General features: G+C 40.1%; 1 protein-coding gene across 6 annotated transcripts in view; it reads right to left on the bottom strand.

Moving 5' to 3' along the window:
- Positions 1 to 1,445: 1,445 nt before the first annotated feature.
- Positions 1,446 to 18,657, bottom strand: part of specc1 (sperm antigen with calponin homology and coiled-coil domains 1) — a 77,879-nt gene continuing 60,667 nt past the window's right edge. For 4 of the 6 annotated variants that reach the window (XM_026182943.1, XM_026182944.1, XM_026182945.1 and 1 more), the window contains 3 exons: positions 13,415 to 13,531; positions 7,528 to 7,587; positions 1,446 to 2,369 (listed from right to left, as the gene is read on the bottom strand). In XM_026182943.1, coding sequence (XP_026038728.1) covers positions 2,280 to 2,369; positions 7,528 to 7,587; positions 13,415 to 13,531 — 267 coding nt within the window. In that variant the 3' untranslated portion in view covers positions 1,446 to 2,279. Of the gene's footprint in view, positions 2,370 to 5,751; positions 5,904 to 7,527; positions 7,588 to 13,414; positions 13,532 to 18,657 lie in introns of those variants that run through there. The other 2 variants (XM_026182946.1, XM_026182947.1) reach the window with 2 other exon arrangements.

Below are 18,657 nucleotides of genomic sequence, written 5' to 3' on the forward strand. Positions count from 1 at the left end.
GTGTACAGCGTACACTGTAGTGTGTAGCACACAGGAGTATTAGCTTATTACGTACACGTTGGTAAGCTGTCTTGTTGCAACTGACGAACTGAAACAAATGAGCGTGCTGTGTGTGCGACGAACACACCTGTCCTTTTATTAACTGCACAAGTAGTGCTGGTCATAGCTGCTAGCTCACTGGGTAAGGCTGTCATGGGTCTGTAGCTCTGTCCACCGTTTTAGGGAACATATTTAGTTTTAAAGTGAGTTTCCGGGCTTTTCCTGCCTTTCTGGAGGGCTTATATTTCACTAAAAAACGATCTAATATGCATGTCCACATAATTATGCATTATTATAAAATTTTAAAAAACATTTTAAAGAACATACATTAAGAAGCAGATTATATTAGATGTATATTTTAAATAAGACAAAATTTGGATTTTACAGCAGTAAGATTATTGTATCTCTACAGTTTAAAAATGTAATAAGCTTTGCCCCTGCACAGAGTGGATAGTGAAACAAATGGAATCATCATAAATACATTATTTCATATTTATTACTTCCCCCTCCTCATTGCTTTATTATTGTAGCTCTAGTAATAAAAAATAATGCAAGGATTCTGGATCAGCACCGTGATGCCCATAGTATATACAGTATTCTGAAGAAGGTCTAAAATGTCACTGTGTGTGCGTGGATGTGTGTGTTTTATTTAGACGGATTTAAAATATATATATATATATATATATATATATATATATATATATCTATATCTATATATATCTATATATATATATATATATATATATATATATCTATATATATCTATATATATATATATATATATATATATATATATATATATATATATATATATATATAAAACTCATGATATAACATTGTCCAGACATGCCTGGAAAGGACATGAGGAGGAAACAGTAGGAGCTGTGTGAGGCTACTAAAGGCAGGGCTATAACATTTTTCTGTCATCATTTTATTATAGATTAAGTGCAAGAGTTGTTAGGTGTGGATAATTAGATTATAGTTTATTGCAAAAGCAAGTTGTGCCTTGTTCTCACATAGACAGCAAGTGGAGAGTGATATATGAAATGATGGGATGGAAGGAAGAAGAGAAGCAAAGAGTGATTTACAGGCAGAGCCTAAATTATTTCTAACAGTTTTTGTTGCCTTATGGTTCCAAGTGCTGTCACCAATCTTTGCATTTTGTTATTATCTCATGACACTTGTTTAATCAGCTACCATCTCTCCTGTGGACTTTTTAATGTCTACAGTCTCAGATCAACACAGCCCTGCCTTCCAGCACTATCAGCAGCAGGAGCAGCAGCAACCCCTCAACAGCAACATTGTACCCATCAGGTAAAACATCGGCTACGTTTGCTTTGCCTTGTTGCCCATATTAGATTCTTGATGAATGTGTGTTGTTGTTATTCAGCCTGGTTCAATGTTCCCCTTTTTAACTTTGAGCACCCGCCCCTTTAAACCTCTCTGCACGGCCCTGCAGTTATGCAAGGTGTCCCTTTGGCAACAGGGCTCGATGCACCCGGTTATAGCGTCAAAAAGACACAGCTACTACCCCATACTCATCATTTTTCAATGTTACGTTTTTGAAGGAAAACATCTGAACCCAAACTACAATTTTTCCTAACCCTAACAAAGTAGCTTTTAACACTAAGCTTACACTAGAGAATAAAAAGAAAAGAAGCCAGGGCATGGAAAAAAGCAAAAACAAATGCAAAAAAATATCCAAACATAACAGGCCATGATCTGCCACCACCCCTACAGCCACTTAGTGCAGACTTTGTAGTTCTCTAAAACTGGGCAGTTGTCTCCTGGCAGCCAGTATTACTAAAAAACAAAAAACACCTTGTACCTAATGATGAGAGGCAGCCAGCATCTGAAAAATGAACAAGCATTAACGACGCATTGATTTTTGTACAGAGGGAAGAAAAGAAATTGGATCACTTGTCAAGTCTCTGTAAACTGTGTTGTCAACTGCTACATAGCTTCAATAGTGTCTTTCAGCATAATCAGTGTGTCTGTGGATCAAATGCTTGGTTGATGCTGAAAGTCTCTGAAAAGTGACTCCAGTCTCTGTCTGAACACGTGAGCAGCAACTGTGGATTTGGCAGCTTTAAATAACAGAATTCCTCGGTCACGTCTCCAGTGTCGAGCAGGAGCAGGGGTAACGTGGCATCATCAGCCCGGTCTCAAAAGAGGTTGTAGGGCTCACAAAATGGGACAGAAAAACCCTTCATCAGGCTCCAGCTCCTCCTACATACCCATCAGGTCTCAAAGTACTTGTAGATCTGGGAGACGTACTGCATGACGCTCTGCCAGTCTGGCCTGTCGGTCTTCATCAACTCCTTAATGTCCTGTTTGGGACAGAGATAGGTGTGAATGAACAGCAGTTTGGAAGTTGAGTGTAGTTAAGGAATGACGTTTCATTTTCAACAGTGCTACCAACAGGCCAAGCAGACACAATTTTTATAAGAAAAGTTTGTATTTGTCTACATGTCAGCATTAAAGTGTATTAAATGGGTGGTAATTATTTCTATGAAATCTAAATGTCACATAAATATAAGTGCTTCCTGAAAAGTCTTCAGTTGATCCAAGAGGCTGCAGTGAGAGTACGGACAGGATATTTAAAAGTAGAATGGGAGGCAGGGCCTTCAGTCCCTGTTGTGTAGAACCAACTCCCAGTTTAAATTTAGTAAACAGGCACCTTCTCTACTTTTAAAATTAGACTTAAACACTTTTTCTTTTTGATAAAGCATATAGTTACTTACTAATGCTGCAAAAGGCCGCGGCTGCTGTGGGACTTCCCACGATGAGTGTTTCTTCTTCACTCACCTTTTACACTCACTATGTGTTTTATACACAACTCTACATTTAATCATTAGTTATTATTAATCTCTGACTCTCTTCCACAATGTGTTTTTCATCCTCTCTCCTGAATTCCCCAACTGGTCGTGGCAGATGGGTGACCCTCCCTAAGCCTGGTTCTGGTTGGAGGTTTCTTCCTATTAAAAGGGAGTTTTTCCTTCCCACTGTCACCAAGCGCTTGCTCATAGGGGGTGGTATGATTGTTGGGGTTTCCCCTGTATTATTGTAGGGTTTTTACCTTACAATATAAAGCCCCTCGAGGTGACTATTTTTGGTGTATTTTTGGCAATATGTAAATAAAACTGAATTGAATTGCAGCAATCCTCATTTTATTATAAAACTCATATCTTGGAGCTTTTAGTGTTTAAGTGTGATATCTGAAGAGAGACAGAGCAGACAGAGCAGAGTGTCTGTGACAAGTTGTTTAGTTTAATTTTTTTCTGTTTGCGACGGCGAAAACTGAAAAAGAAAACTGAGAACACTGGTTTAAGTCGCGTTCATCAGGTTGGCTGTAGAGGATATTTGACTTCATTATTGAGTTACTGTATGCATTTCCCGAGTAATGTTAATGAAGTCTGAAGATGGACGTGGTGGAAAATTGGGTCATTTTGAGGGCAGTTCGCAAAATATAAATCTACAGCGTAATGAGTCTCCGAGCAGCTGTCAGTAGTCAGCTGCTTGGAGACACCGGTGACTCAAACAGCGAACGAGGCTTTCACATGACTCCACATCGAGCCGCTCCCCTTAGCTCAGATTTACAGAGAAGCTTCGTGATGTCTCAGCCTCCTAAAGGCAGGATGAGAAATATCCTCCTGGGCTGTGTATAAAGGATTAATTAACACTGAAAAAAACATCAGCAGAGACTACCAGATAGGATGCAGCTATTTATTTGTTTATAGTGTTTTCAACTGACAGACATGGGAATAACTTTTCTGTATCCAAGCTTGGAACCACAAGCATGTAATGGAGACTGATTAGACAAAGTAATGTGAACTTTAGCCTCAGTGCTCCATTTATGCCCAATTCACTTCATTACTGAGGTCCAGCTCTTGGTGTGTGTTTACATCAGAATTCAGTAGTTCTGGTAAAGCTTATTCCCACAGGCTGCCAAACTTCAGTTGATTACTTCAGCAAAGCCACTAATTTTTTGTCCTGGAAGAAATGAAACTTGACCTGGTTAGCATTAAACTCTTTAGTGTCAACACACTTAAAGCTGATGACGTTTGTGTTTAGAGTACCATATACGCATGAAGGAAAAAACATGGCAAAAAGCCCGAAAGCACACAAACTGTACACACCTTAGTGATTGTGTGTGTGTGTGTGTGTCTGTGTGTGTGGGTGTGTGTGTTTAGGAATAACTTGGGTCTATGACCAATGGAATGAGTTAGTCTTTACATGTGGCAGTAACACTCATAACTAAAATATTTGATTTATCCCAAAATATAGTCAGAGAGAAGTCGTCTTCTTCGAAAATTGATCGGTTTTGATCATTTCGTAAGGACGATTTCTAAAACAGTGCCGTTGTTTTGCCTCCGTCTGTGCTTTCGTGTGGGTAAGCCTGCATAGGGAAGAAGACGTCACTCACATCCGCTGCAGAAAACAAACTTTAGACATAACATCTTAGCCAAAACGGGATTATGATTTTTTTTCCCCATTTTGCAAGGCCTAAGGTTTATCTAACCAACTCAATGAATAAGATTAGCCGAGTTTGTGAGAAGTATTGACATTCCCGTACACAGTGACGGAGGTTTTTTCCCAAATTAATAATTTGCAAGCTTACAGAGAAATCAAGGTTAAAAATGTTCATTAAAGTAGTAGTTTAATACTTTAATACCTCAAACAAACCTCCCAATTAATGGCTCAGCTACCCACACAGTACTTCCTTTGTCTCATAACTGAAAGTGTTCAGTCTGCATCAGTCAGCCACAAGATTAAAACCACAGGTAAAGCAAGTGATATCAATCACCTTGCAATGTTCTTGTTCTTACAATGTCCCAAGCAGACATCCTAAAGGGACTCCTACAGAAGCCCAACATTGGCCTGCATAGACATTATTTCACAGCAGCCACAGTGATATGAAATATTAGATAAACACGGGCATTAAAAAAGGCTGTGTATCGTGACTAACACCTGTGTTTACCTTATATTTTCCATTACAATGGCTGTTGTGAAAAAGCTCTTTGTCTTGAAGTTCAGATGTTGATTCAGATGTTAAGGCCACCCTGGGTGACCTGTAGTACCCTAAAGGTGATCACTTCGTTATTGATTTATATGTATACTACTTGTACTTTTGTTTCTTACAAAATGCACATAGAACTGGTTTAGCCTGGGCTTAAAAAAATATCAGGAATGGCGTTCCTCCAGTTTAAGGAGTACTCACATATGATGAATCTCAGTTTAATAAATAATACCAAGAGATTTCATTTTTCATGTGGTGCAGCCTGGCATTGCTTTAGACTGGGTGTGAGCATGAAAGTTGTACCTTTTCTCTGGTAGCTAATTTAAAGTGCAACATTTCAGTGGGTGCAGGAAATAACACGAAACACACAAAGTGTTTCTGTGCAGTTTCTATCACAGTGTGTCTGCAGGTTAAAGGTCCAGATGCGGGGCGGGATCAGTGTCTGATAAATCCACTCTCAGATGGAGAAGGAGCTAAGGAAGGGAGGACATAAGAGACTGAATGATACTAATTTTGTGTTATTTAAAGCTCAGACTAGGCAGTTAGGGCAGAATTGGGGTGAAGTTTATATAACCCCCAACTTCAAAAAAGTTGGGATTCTGTTTAAAATATAAACAAAAACAGAAGGCAATTACAATTCTTGTAGTAAAAGACACATTTTATTCACAATAGAACACAGAAAATATATCAACAGTTTAAATAGAGAAAATGTACCGCTAAGAAAAAAATAAGGTAATTTTGAAGTTGAGGGCAGCAACACACTTCAAAAAACGTGAAACATGAAATAGGGACATGTTTCTCACTGACATCATCTCCTCTTCTATCAGCAACAGACTGTAAACATCTGGAAATAGAGGCCGGCAGATGGGCAATTTGATACATCATTTTATTTAGATTTTACACAGTGTTACAGCATTTTTTGAAATGGGGTTGTAGTAATGAGCTATGTTGTCCTGGTGCAGTCAGGCTGTTGTGTTCATGGCCACTGTTAGTTTAGGTCAAAGGTCAATGCTCCCTAAGAGAGACAGGGAACCATTCACGCTCACATTCACAGCTGATGGTGACTCTAAACCTAGGGCCAGTTTAGAGTCACCAATCCACCTGACGTGCATGTCTTTGGGCCATGATGGATGGCTGGGGTGCCTTGGACTACTACTGAAAACTAAGTTGTTTTAAACAATAAGAACTAAACTGAAAAAGCAAACCCACTGTGTGGGCATTAGTGCGGTTAAGGCTACGTAAGCAAAGATATACCACACACTTTGTCCACACTACTGCAGCAACAAAAATTTAGTCAAACCATTGTAGTCAATATTCTGAGAAAGATAAGCAATAGTTTATGAGTCATATTATTTCTCAATCAAAAAATACAAACTACGATTTCTTTCTTAGTTTTAACTTATACCGTTTCTTGTCTTGTTATTAATATCAAATTTTTAGAGAAGCCTAAAATGTTCTTAAAAAAATAGGTCAACACACTTGCTGTTAAAATGTGTGTGTGATCACTCCTTTGACTAACCACTCAGTATTTCCTATATAATGACAGGCAGCAGAGAGCAGGAAACTGATGATTTTGGCATTCACGTCACCACTTTGTTTCATAACTGAAAGTGTTCAGTCTATCTGTACCAATCAACCACAACACTAACAGCACTGACAGGTAACAACTAACATCCATCATCTAGCTGCAGACAACCTTGGCTGCTAACCTTCATGTGGAAGTTCTTTTGACACGTACCACCCCTCTAAACATTGTTTGTAGACCATGCACGCAACCTTCTCAGGCAACAGGCCTCCGCAGTGGACCCATAAAAAACACCCAAAGTTTGTTGCTGTGAGATATGAGTGCTAACCACTGTGCCACTATCCTTCTACTGCTGAAAGAACAAAACACACTTTGGTATCTAACTCAAACTAAGCCAAAATTCCAGTTATTTGTTTTCTTCACTGCTTATCCAGCTTAATGTCGTGGGGTTACTGAAGCCTGACCTAGCTGTCACAGGATGAGAGACAAGGTATGTCCCAGATAGTTTAGCCCTTAGGTTTGAAACTGGGGACCTAAGGGCCAAAAAATAAACAAACAAATAAATTAAAAAAAATGTTGAAGTATCTGTTTTTGAACAATTTATACTAGCTTTGTTACCAGAAGCTGATAGTCCCGTGTTCCTTAAAATAAATACGAGCAGCTTTGTTTATAACTTGGCAAACACTGAAGGGCAATTTTTTCACAAAGTCTAAATATTTCAGTGGAGCAAAAGAGCCGATAACGATTTGTTTTCCCCATATAAGAAAAGATTATTTCCAAGGAAGAGTACTGGAACACACTTCTGGGCCAATCTCTGTTCTGAAGTTTCATATCTTAAAAGTTTAGCAAATCAAAGTGGTCTGTTTCCAGTTTGTCTAATCAAAAGCTCTGTGTTTTCCAAGTGTGTTTGTGTTTGTGTGAGGTCTGGTGTGGTTTAACTCACCAGGGAGGGTTTGATGCCAATGCTCTCAGCTGCCTGGAAAGCTAGAGTCAGATTCCGGACCTGAAGAAAAAAAAAACCCAAAAAACGCTCATATCAGGAAACAGAGAAAATGTGAACGTCTCGGTCATTCTGCAACACTAAACATGGAGGAAGAATCAGAAACAATAAGCTCACAAATACCATAATAAACCATACAATATCCCAAGAGACCGTTTGAAGCCTACATAAGCCTCTGCTTTTTTGTGTCAGCTGCATATTCACTCATGTTTATCTGATAAGTTTAAAGCCATACTGGTTGAGAGCTATCAGGAAATCCAATTTGGATCCCCTTGAAGCCTGTAACAGAAAACTATTTGTGTTTGTATAATTACATCTCTACAGAAAGCACATGATGAGTGTAAAGAACAAAGTAACCCCTCCATGTGAGCACTGCTGATAGAAAGTCAAACTCATCAACAAGCATAGCATTCAGTACGAATGCTATGCTTCACTCTAAACTCGGGTTAAAATTTTCTCTTTCTTTCCTTCGTACCGAGAGCACAGGCCCCCCCGACTCATGAATAGAAACTCTTGTGATCGCTCAAACCTTCATATTAACTGCCTTGAGGCATCATCACAGCTGGGATGACGAATTGATAAATTATGAATTCTTAATAATTAGTTCTGCAGCTGCAGACCTTCACCTAAAATACAGGTTCGCCTATAATGTCATCTTTCTTAAAAATTCCGTATGATAAAGGGGTGAAGGAGGGCAGGAGTGGGAGTACTGGGAGGACAGATTACACTGGGAGGAAGGTGGGTGTTTGGGCCTTGGGGAAAGTCACTCAGCAACAGTTATTAAAGGCAATGCAGCTCAATTGAATTATTCAGAGAGAGATGGGTTGTGCAATGTTTCTGTCGTCAACTTAATGTTATACTTTCACACTGACATAACCCTGTGTACCCACGCCTGCATCACTAATTTGTCACGTAGGATGTGTCGGGCCTTGTCAGAGGTGTTTGTCTATTGTTTTAATCTTGTAGCGGTGGGGTGAAGGACCCACAGTCCCCAGAGAGGAGCCACATTGTTTGCAGCACTACTGTATATACCACCTGCATGTCTGCATTACACAGCCGTCAGCACTGAGCTATAACTGCTGCTCAGTGCTCCAAATCACTTAGACTACAGAAATGGCTACATTCATAATTCATACTGAGGCTGTCTCTTACTGCAAAATGAACAATGTGGCAGTGCTATAAAACCTAAACATATATGTACAGGAAGTCGGTAATATGCAAGTTAATGATGGAATATATCTCTCCTGCAAAATAGCATCAGAGTATTACAGGGCTGTTATCGTCCTCCTGGTGATCTTTCACATGAACACATCAGAGGTTGATCATTTTTATGGCTGACATTCTACTCAAACAAGATGTTGGAGCTTTATGTGCACTTCTGGAGACTGAGTTGTCAGGTTGAACGTGCGCTTTGCCCTGCAGCCTTAATCAGAGAGAACATTCATCCTGAGACTGAAGAAGAAAAAGATGAAAGCAGGCAGAGTGAGTTCATCAAACAAAAACAAAAAAAATTACAAGCGGCTTCTCTGAATTTGAGTTGGAATTCAGAGAAGACAGACAGATATACGTCAAAATATCTGTCTGTCACTTAATCTTATGTAGGTGGAAAATTTTTTTCAGCATTTAGTCAGAGAGTGCTGCAGTAACCTCCAACAGTATGCACATTTCTCTACATGTGAGTTTACTCCAGCGTACAAGCTGACATGAAACCAGAAATTTGCTCAAATATGTGTGTATTAGCTTGTGTGGGTTATGACCCAGTGATCACTGTGAGAGAGAATTCATCCTAAGAATAAGAAAAATGACCCTGATTGCATTAAACATTGGAATACCATATAAGACAATATTAAATCATTTCACATATAAAAAAATTAATAATGGAGCAGCTCCTAAAATAGTAAAACAGGCAATAAAGATAAATATATAAATAAGTCAAGATCAGTATATTTCCAGGTAGAGCAGGGCGATATGACCAAAAATATTTATCACGATATACACATTTGAAAATTTGCGATAACGATATAACTGACTAGACAAAATACTTTACAACAGCAACTACAAAAACCAAATAAAACATCAATGTATCTTCACTTAAACAAGCAGCTGTTTTTTTATGTGCATTAAAGTTATATAATATAAAAAATTAACAGTGCAAATGCAAATTCCTTGCTGACAGTTTAACCAAAAAGCATTTGCAGTGGAAGTTGATTGTCTGACATATCCATAACCATGTATAACATCCACAAAACTTAAAAAGAGGTTATACACACAATACGGTAATATTACGTTCAATTCAATTCAATTTTATTTATATAGTGCCAAATCACAACATAAGTCGCCTCAAGGCGCTTCATAGATACAGAGACAGTACGTATCACTCCGCAAGGCTACTGTCTACGATAGCCGTAATGCTCCATCAAGCGATGCAGGTTTGTAGCTTAGCAAAGTCGTACTGAAACATTTGACAGATTTTCGAGTGCCGTGTACCACATAAAATTGTTTCGAGGTCAGTAAACACAACCAGAATTCATACATAAGGGGCACTGTCGATTTTCAGAAAAATCAAAGGATTGATTTTTAGTATTTTCCATATTTTCCAAAAAAACGCGGTAATAACGACAGCCCGCTAGCGTGCTCTACAAAAAATAGTGCTTTGTTGTGTATCTGACGGACGAAAGCTAAACGAGTTCCACACCACTGAAGTTGCAGCATTTTACAAACCAATTCATCAGTTTGATTCAACGATCCGCTTTCGCGCTTCTAATTCTCTGTCGCCGCCATGCTTTTTCCGCCATGTGAGTATGAAAACAAAGGCACTTACCCATATTCTATCGCGATATTTCATTTTCTTATCGTTGCCCAACATTATACTGGTATTACCGTGAACGGTATGATATGGCCCAGCCCTATTTCCAGGCTTATCTTATTTCTCTCTGCTATTAAAAAAACCCCATTAAATTAGACAGGTCACGTATTTAGAAGTGACAAGCGTGTCCAAACTTTGGATAGCAAAGTAACCTAGTTTGCAATGGAAAAAAAGAGGAAAATAAAAACTGCAATTCTTTTAAAACAGCAATGATGTCATAAAACATACTTTAGCAACATTTTTTTTCTGGCACCCACTTCCAAGGTGCATGGAGAAGACAAAGATCTGATGACGTGAAGACTCCAGTGACACTAAAAGTATTAGAGACCAACTTTACCCGATAGACCACCTAATAGAAGGTACTTTAGTCAGGACCACAACAGTCAAAAGATTTTTCTGATCTGCAGTGAGTGATATCAGGCCGTATGATCTTCTGTTTAACATACATGGAAAGCCACTGGTGGGAAGAAGTATCACAGAAGACAGCAGGCATCAGTGACAACAGATATGACACTGATAGTCAGATATATCAAGTCAGGTATAATATGAATGTAGGTGCCAGGGTGGAGGCAGTTTGCAAAGTACCTTGCAGATATGCAGAACCTGTTTAAGCTGTTTGAAGGTTAAAACAGCTTAAAGAGCATGCTCTACATGTTCTGGGCCCTGACATCAGCTCATCTGCTGATGACCAGTCAGTGCTCCTCACAGAGAACAGTGTGAATTCAGCCTCGCGTAAGTACTGCTCCAAACATGAGTTAACATGACTGATAAACAAAGAACCAAATGTGGCATTAAGGATTAAAAGTGTCAAAAAACAGCAAAGTGCAATTTACTAATTGAAGTAATCTAATAAATTTACATTTATACATTAATTTGCTCACTTGCTCACTCATTGCTATAACTCTCTCCTGGTTTGAACCTAAAATTTCAATCACCAGTTCAGCTCTTGTCTAATTTGATGGACAAACTAATGGGGGCAGAAGCATCTCTGTGCGAGATCTTTGCTGGATTCTTTTTCTGATTCTTAAGGACATGACTTTCAGGTGTTGCTTCTTATGTGCTTGACCTTTAAGGACGCACAGCGGAACATATGAATAAAAAAAGCAGTCCAAAAAATTTCCAAAGAAAAGGTTCAGAAGACCTTGAAAAAGCCCAGAGAACTATTGTTCAAGACCACTTTAAAAATCACATGAAAGTCTGGCTCGATGGAAGCAAAACGTGAAGAAACTAGGGGTTTTGCACAGTACTATACAGGGAGTGCAGAATTATTAGGCAAGTTGTATTTTTGAGGAATAATTTTATTATTGAACAACAACCATGTTCTCAATGAACCCAAAAATCTCATTAATATCAAAGCTGAATGTTTTTGGAAGTAGTTTTTAGTTTTAGCTATTTTAGGGGGATATCTGTGTGTGCAGGTGACTATTACTGTGCATAATTATTAGGCAACTTAACAAAAAACAAATATATACCCATTTCAATTATTTATTTTTACCAGTGAAACCAATATAACATCTCCACATTCACAAATATACATTTCTGACATTCAAAAACAAAACAAAAACAAATCAGCGACCAATATAGCCACCTTTCTTTGCAAGGACACTCAAAAGCCTGCCATCCACTGTCAGTGTTTTGATCTGTTCACCATCAACATTGTGTGCAGCAGCAACCACAGCCTCCCAGACACTGTTCAGAGAGGTGTACTGTTTTCCCTCCTTGTAAATCTCACATTTGATGATGGACCACAGGTTCTCAATGGGGTTCAGATCAGGTGAACAAGGTGGCCATGTCATTAGTTTTTCTTCTTTTATACCCTTTCTTGCCAGCCACGCTGTGGAGTACTTGGACGCGTGTGATGGAGCATTGTCCTGCATGAAAATCATGTTTTTCTTGAAGGATGCAGACTTCTTCCTGTACCACTGCTTGAAGAAGGTGTCTTCCAGAAACTGGCAGTAGGACTGGGAGTTGAGCTTGACTCCATCCTCAACCCGAAAAGGATGATACCAGCCCAAACCAGTACTCCACCTCCACCTTGCTGGCGTCTGAGTCGGACTGGAGCTCTCTGCCCTTTACCAATCCAGCCACGGGCCCATCCATCTGGCCCATCAAGACTCACTCTCATTTCATCAGTCCATAAAACCTTAGAAAAACCAGTCTTGAGATATTTCTTGGCCCAGTCTTGACGTTTCAGCTTGTGTGTCTTGTTCAGTGGTGGTCGTCTTTCAGCCTTTCTTACCTTGGCCATGTCTCTGAGTATTGCACACCTTGTGCTCTTGGGCACTCCAGTGATGTTGCAGCTCTGAAATATGGCCAAACTGGTGGCAAGTGGCATCTTGGCAGCTGCACGCTAGACTTTTCTCAGTTCATGGGCAGTTATTTTGCGCCTTGGTTTTTCCACACGCTTCTTGCGACCCTGTTGACTATTTTGAATGAAACGCTTGATTGTTCGATGATCACGCTTCAGAAGCTTTGCAATTTTGAGACTGCTGTATCCCTCTGCAAGATATCTCACTATTTTTAACTTTTCTGAGCCCGTCAAGTCCTTCTTTTGACCCATTTTGCCAAAGGAAAGGAAGTTGCCTAATAATTATGCACACCTGATATAGGGTGTTGATCTCATTAGACCACACCCCTTCTCATTACAGAGATGCACATCACCTAATATGCTTAATTGGTAGTAGGCTTTCGAGCCTATACAGCTTGGAGTAAGACAACATGCATGAAGAGGATGATGTGGACAAAATACTCATTTGCCTAATAATTCTGCACTCCCTGTAAATACAATTGATAATGTACATCTGCATCTGTTTTATAAATACTTATAACTTATAAATGCAATATATAAATTTCCAATGGGTTTCGTTGTTTAGGCGGTTCTGATTAACTGCTGGTGAGCCACTGTGTGTGTGTGTACGTGTTTGCGTGATTGCATGTGTGCTAGGCGTTCCTGTATTTTTCTACCTTATCTTGACTGATGAGTTCGTGGTAAGGGATGTGGGCAGGCAGATATGTGTGCAATAGGGCACAGAAAGCCAGGCCATCATTCCAACTGCTGCTGAAGTTGGTCACATCGATATTCTGAAGGCACAAGGAAAAAAAGAAAAAAAAAGTAAAAGAAATTTAAAAAAATTAATTAGAGCAACATAATTTCAATAAAAATAATGATAATCAGCATAAAGTGCTAATAATTCAGGTAGAAGCACTAACAGCCTCTTGACAACATCACCATGCAGTGAAAAAGAAATCCATTAGGTCATAAAATCAAAGGAAAAATAATTAAAATTTAATCAAATTTGAAAGACGCAGAACAGCAGAAGAGTCCAGTCATTGATATTAGGAGGATCTTCTTTCTTGAATCACTTCAAAACAATAATGCTATCTCTGATCTCCTCTGCATGAAGGACATGCATAGCAGCACGTCCAGTTTGTTTGGTTTTAGTTATGTGATTCTCAGAGCATCATCACCTCGTGCACGGAGCATACAGCATATTCAGAGTATGATAACAGGAGAGGAGCTCGGAGGACACACTTCCTCTGGGCCATTGTTTGGAGGGTGCAGACTCTCTGTATAACAGATAAGTTATTTACAGTCTTCCTGTTTCATCCCTCTCATACGCTTTGGGAACAGAGCTCACAGCAAGGGAGGCCCTCGTGAGTCATGGGTACGTGTGTTAGATTCCTCCCATATATTATACGAAACCGGGGAAATTTACACTGCTTTGATCTGGATTCATCCTATTAAGGTGGAAATAATCTAAGAGTCCTAAACATTTTGTTTTAGATGGTAACATGCAAAATGAAAGCTACAATATGAATCTAAGAGCTATTAGATTCACATAGCATTGTATATTCTAGTTGTATGTAATAATAATAATAATAATAATAATGGATTGGGAGGAAGCCAGAGTACCCGGAGGGAACCCACGCAAACACGGGGAGAACATGCAAACTCCACACAGAAAGACCCCGGCCTGATGTTGGAATTGAACTCAGGATCTTCTTGCTGTGCAGCAACAGTGCTAACCACCGTGCCGTCCAAAGACATGCAGCTTGAGGGGATAGGTTAATTGGAAAATCCAAATTGCCATTAGGTGTGAATGTGCGAGTGAATGTGAGCGCGAATGTTTGTCTGTCCCTGTGTGTTGGCCCTGCGACAGACTGGCGACCTGGCCAGGGTGTACCCCGCCTCTCGCCCTATGACAGCTGGGATAGGCTCCAGCGCCCCCCGCGACCCTGAAAAGGATAAGCGGAAGCGAATGGATGGATGGATGGAATAATAGATTGGATTTATATAGCGCTTTTCAAGGCACCCAAAGCGCTTTACAATGCCACTATTCATTTACTCTCGCATTCACACACTGGCGGAGGCAAGCTACGGTTGTAGCCACAGCTGCCCTGGGGCAGACTGACAGAAGCGAGGCTGCCATATCGCGCCATCAGCCCCTCTGGCCAACACCAGCAGGCGGTAGGTGAAGTGTCTTGCCCAAGGACACAACGACCAGAGAGTACGGGGATTGAACCGGCAACCTTCCGGTTACAGATGCGCTTCCCAACCCCCTGAGCCACGGTCGCCCCTTATCTGTGCTTTAATAGAAAGCACAGATAAGGATAATGGGACTGTCATTAGTTTTCCATTATCTGGTCATGAAGTATGAAACAATTAACCATCCTTGTTATGGACTGTCGACCTGTCCATGATGTACTCCCACCTCTCACCCAGTAACAGCTGGGCTAGGTTACAAAACCACTACCTCACCCCCGGAGTGGCTAGGTGGTTAGGAAAATAGGTGGGACAATGAACTATAAAGGGCACTGTGATCTGAGAAATCTTACTTCAAGTATGTTTACTACTTCTATTGAGGCACCAAAGGGAACATTAGGGTCAGTTTATATTAAAACTGGAGTACGCAAGACAGAAATGCAAAGATAATTACAAATGACAGAAAAAAGTGGACATGGAGTAAGAAGCTGTCATAGGCAAGAGTTAGTGCAGTATATACATATGGGATAATGTATTTGGATGGATCATATTTGTGGTGATGCAATATAAAACATATTTTAATGGTATTGTGGTATTGTGCCACAGTGATGATAATTATCATTATAACACAGTCTCTTGATAAAGTTTTGTTTTGAACTCTTTACTGCACATAATAATGTTTAAATGGTAAATGGACTGGTTCTTATATAGCGCTTTTCTACTCTGTCCGAGCACTCAAAGCGCTTTATACAGCTGATTCATTCACCCAGTCACACCCATTCACACAAGCACTTCTAAGCTTAAGTGCTAAGTATCTAACATTCATACACATTCACACTCCGATGGATGCATCGGAGAGCAACATGGGGTTAGTATCTTGCCCAAGGATATTTGGCATGCAGACTGGAGCAGCCTGGGATCGAACCACCGACCTTCTGGTTAATGCCTGATCCGCTCTTCCACCTGAGCTACAGCCACCCCAAACACAGTTTTATTTTATATCTCCCAGTCACAATTAAGCACATTGAACTGCATTGTCCTGTACAGAACGTGCCATAAAAATGCAGTTTGATCGATAGAGAGGAATAGACAGTGTTTGGGATAAGAACTGCATTAAAGATCTTTTTGGGTACATCAGTGCGTCTGTAAACACAGCATTAGCTCCAGGGAGATGCTAAAGATGTGACATGTATTTGTTTACTGTTGCTCTAAGCCGGTGGTCATCAATCCTTGCCCCGGGGCCTGAGGGCTGCTGATTTTCATTCTACAAATCGAATCAGCGACTGATCCATACATGTGACGCCAGGTGAATGTAATTAACTACCTGATGGGATAGAAAAACAACAACTCTGGGTTCTGAGGACAGAAATTCAAAATCACAACTCTAAGTCACTGCAGTAATCAATATCCTCTGAGTTTCTAAGAAATGTTGACAGTTGTTCACTCGTCTACTTTGGCGTTAGAGGTTAGCTCAACTTAAAACCAGCTGCAGTTTCAGGGTGAGAGGCTAAACCAATGATAAGAGAAGGAAGAAGTGGTGCTATGCTGGGTTGTGATGTGGCTGTGACATTTACACATATCTACTGTGGTATATGATGCTATTTAATTGCTACGAAAGTGAGAATAGCTAAACCAGCGCAGAAGAGCTTGAGCCATGCTTTTATAGTTACACTTTACAGATGCCCCCTAAAGGCCTCACAAGCATGCAATTATAAAGTTACTGTTTTGAAAAGGGGACAGCTGTATGGTTACAGTCACTGAATGCATGTGTGTGTGTCTGCATGATGTGGCTGTGCAGAGCAGGCAGTTTGCATGTTGCTGCTTTCTTGGAACAGCTCCTCCAAATTACATGTGACAATGATTGAAATTGCTTTTCTCAGAAAAGCAAGAAAAAGATAAGCAGAAATATAGTGTCTTCATGTAGAACTGTCTTTGTGTGACTTTTAGTCCCTGTAAAAGTTAGAAATCTTTAATCTGTGCTCTTTTTTGTAGATCATTTAAAGTTTTCAAAGTTTAACCTAAACCTTAATTTCAAGTTTAAGTAATGTTTTGGATTTCAGTCGTGAGGCTTAATCTTAAGCTTAAGAGGCTTGGTGTCAATGCCCATCCATGTGCACTGTCATTTTGTAACTCGAGAAAACATAAAACTCCCAAATATAAAAACATGAGAGCTGGTGAACCAAACAAGCTGATCCAATTTGTGTCATAATGTGGCTCAGCAGTGCGTATCGCCCTAATGTTTTAATATAAGACCTCCCAACATATGGGGATTCTGCAGAAGAGAGTATGGATGGAGTCCGGGAGGATCAGAGCATCGGGGGGCTCCTGGACATTCTCTGGCACAATCTGGCGGTATCAGATACAGCAATACATAAAGTTCCAGAGGTTCTCAATTGGACTCATCTCTGTGGAATGTGAGGGCCAGTCATTGGCATCAATGCCTTGGTCATCCCAGAAGTGCCTACACATTCTGATCAAATGAGGCCAGACAGTGTCATGTGCTAGGAGGAACACAAAGCTCACTGTACCAGCGTAATGTCTGAAAATGGGTAGTGTTGGCTAGCGCACAGAAGTCTGTGCGGCCCTCTATCAATAACCCAATGCCAAACCCGTCATGCCGGATGGTGTTGCATACAGTGTCACCAGATGCTTTAACATATGATCAGCGTAAACCTGCTTTTATCTGTGAGGATAATGGCCTGCCAGTGGTGGCTAGTTCTGGTGTTCTCTAGCTAATGTCAGTTGCATTGCATAGTGCTGGACTGTGACCACAAATTCCATTAAAAATATGGTGCGATATGGCAGCCTCACTTCTGTCAGTCTGTCCCAGGGCAGCTGTGGCTACAACTGTAGCTTGCCTCCACCAGTGTATGAATGTGAGAGTGAATGAATAGTGGCATTGTAAAGCGCTTTGGGTGCCTTGAAAAGCGCTATATAAATCCAATCCATTATTATTATTATTATAAAAAGGTGTCAGGCCCTCACGCCACCCTCATGGAGTCTCTTTGTGACAGTTTGGTCAGAAAAATGCATGATTAACTCTGTCTTAACTCTTTAACCGTATTGTCCTGTTGCCTTCTTGAGACTTTCTTGAGACTGTTCTAGCACATGCAGGAGATCATGGAGAAGCTGGACTGCCTATGCAATTTGAATAGACTGCAGGTACTAGAATAAAATGCAAAATTAGATAAAGATCAGCCAGGATGGATAAGGAGAGAGCAGTGGTCTGTAGATACTGCTTAAAAAAAACCAAACATTGGTTTTTGGGTGTTGTTTGATGTTGCCTCTGAAAACATAGTTCAACTTGAGGAGTACTAATAACTTCAGGTGGTATGTGTGTGCACAGACGCTAAAATTTGCACAATGAATATTTATCACACTATTAATGGAGAATGAAAGTGTGTTTTTGTTTGAGTCATCAAGCCAAGCTGCAAAACATCTGTGGTCACAATGAGTTCTGAAGGAGCAGGAAGTCCTGAGTTCAGGCTTTGTTCACATTCAAGGAAAGCAATAAACACATGATGCAAGAAATTTTAAAGGAAGTTCCTGTCATTATATATATATATATTATAGCCCCTTGACAACCCTCAATAACTATTATTAATATACAGTGACATGTTCATAAACTGACACCGAAAGCGAAGCTGCACCGGCCCTTTTTTCATCTGTCAGCTATGAGCCTGTTCCATGTGAAGGCCAGACCTGTGCAGTCATGTCAGATCAC

Source organism: Astatotilapia calliptera, chromosome 10 (genome assembly GCF_900246225.1).
Source record: "Astatotilapia calliptera chromosome 10, fAstCal1.2, whole genome shotgun sequence".
NCBI lineage: Eukaryota > Metazoa > Chordata > Actinopteri > Cichliformes > Cichlidae > Astatotilapia > Astatotilapia calliptera.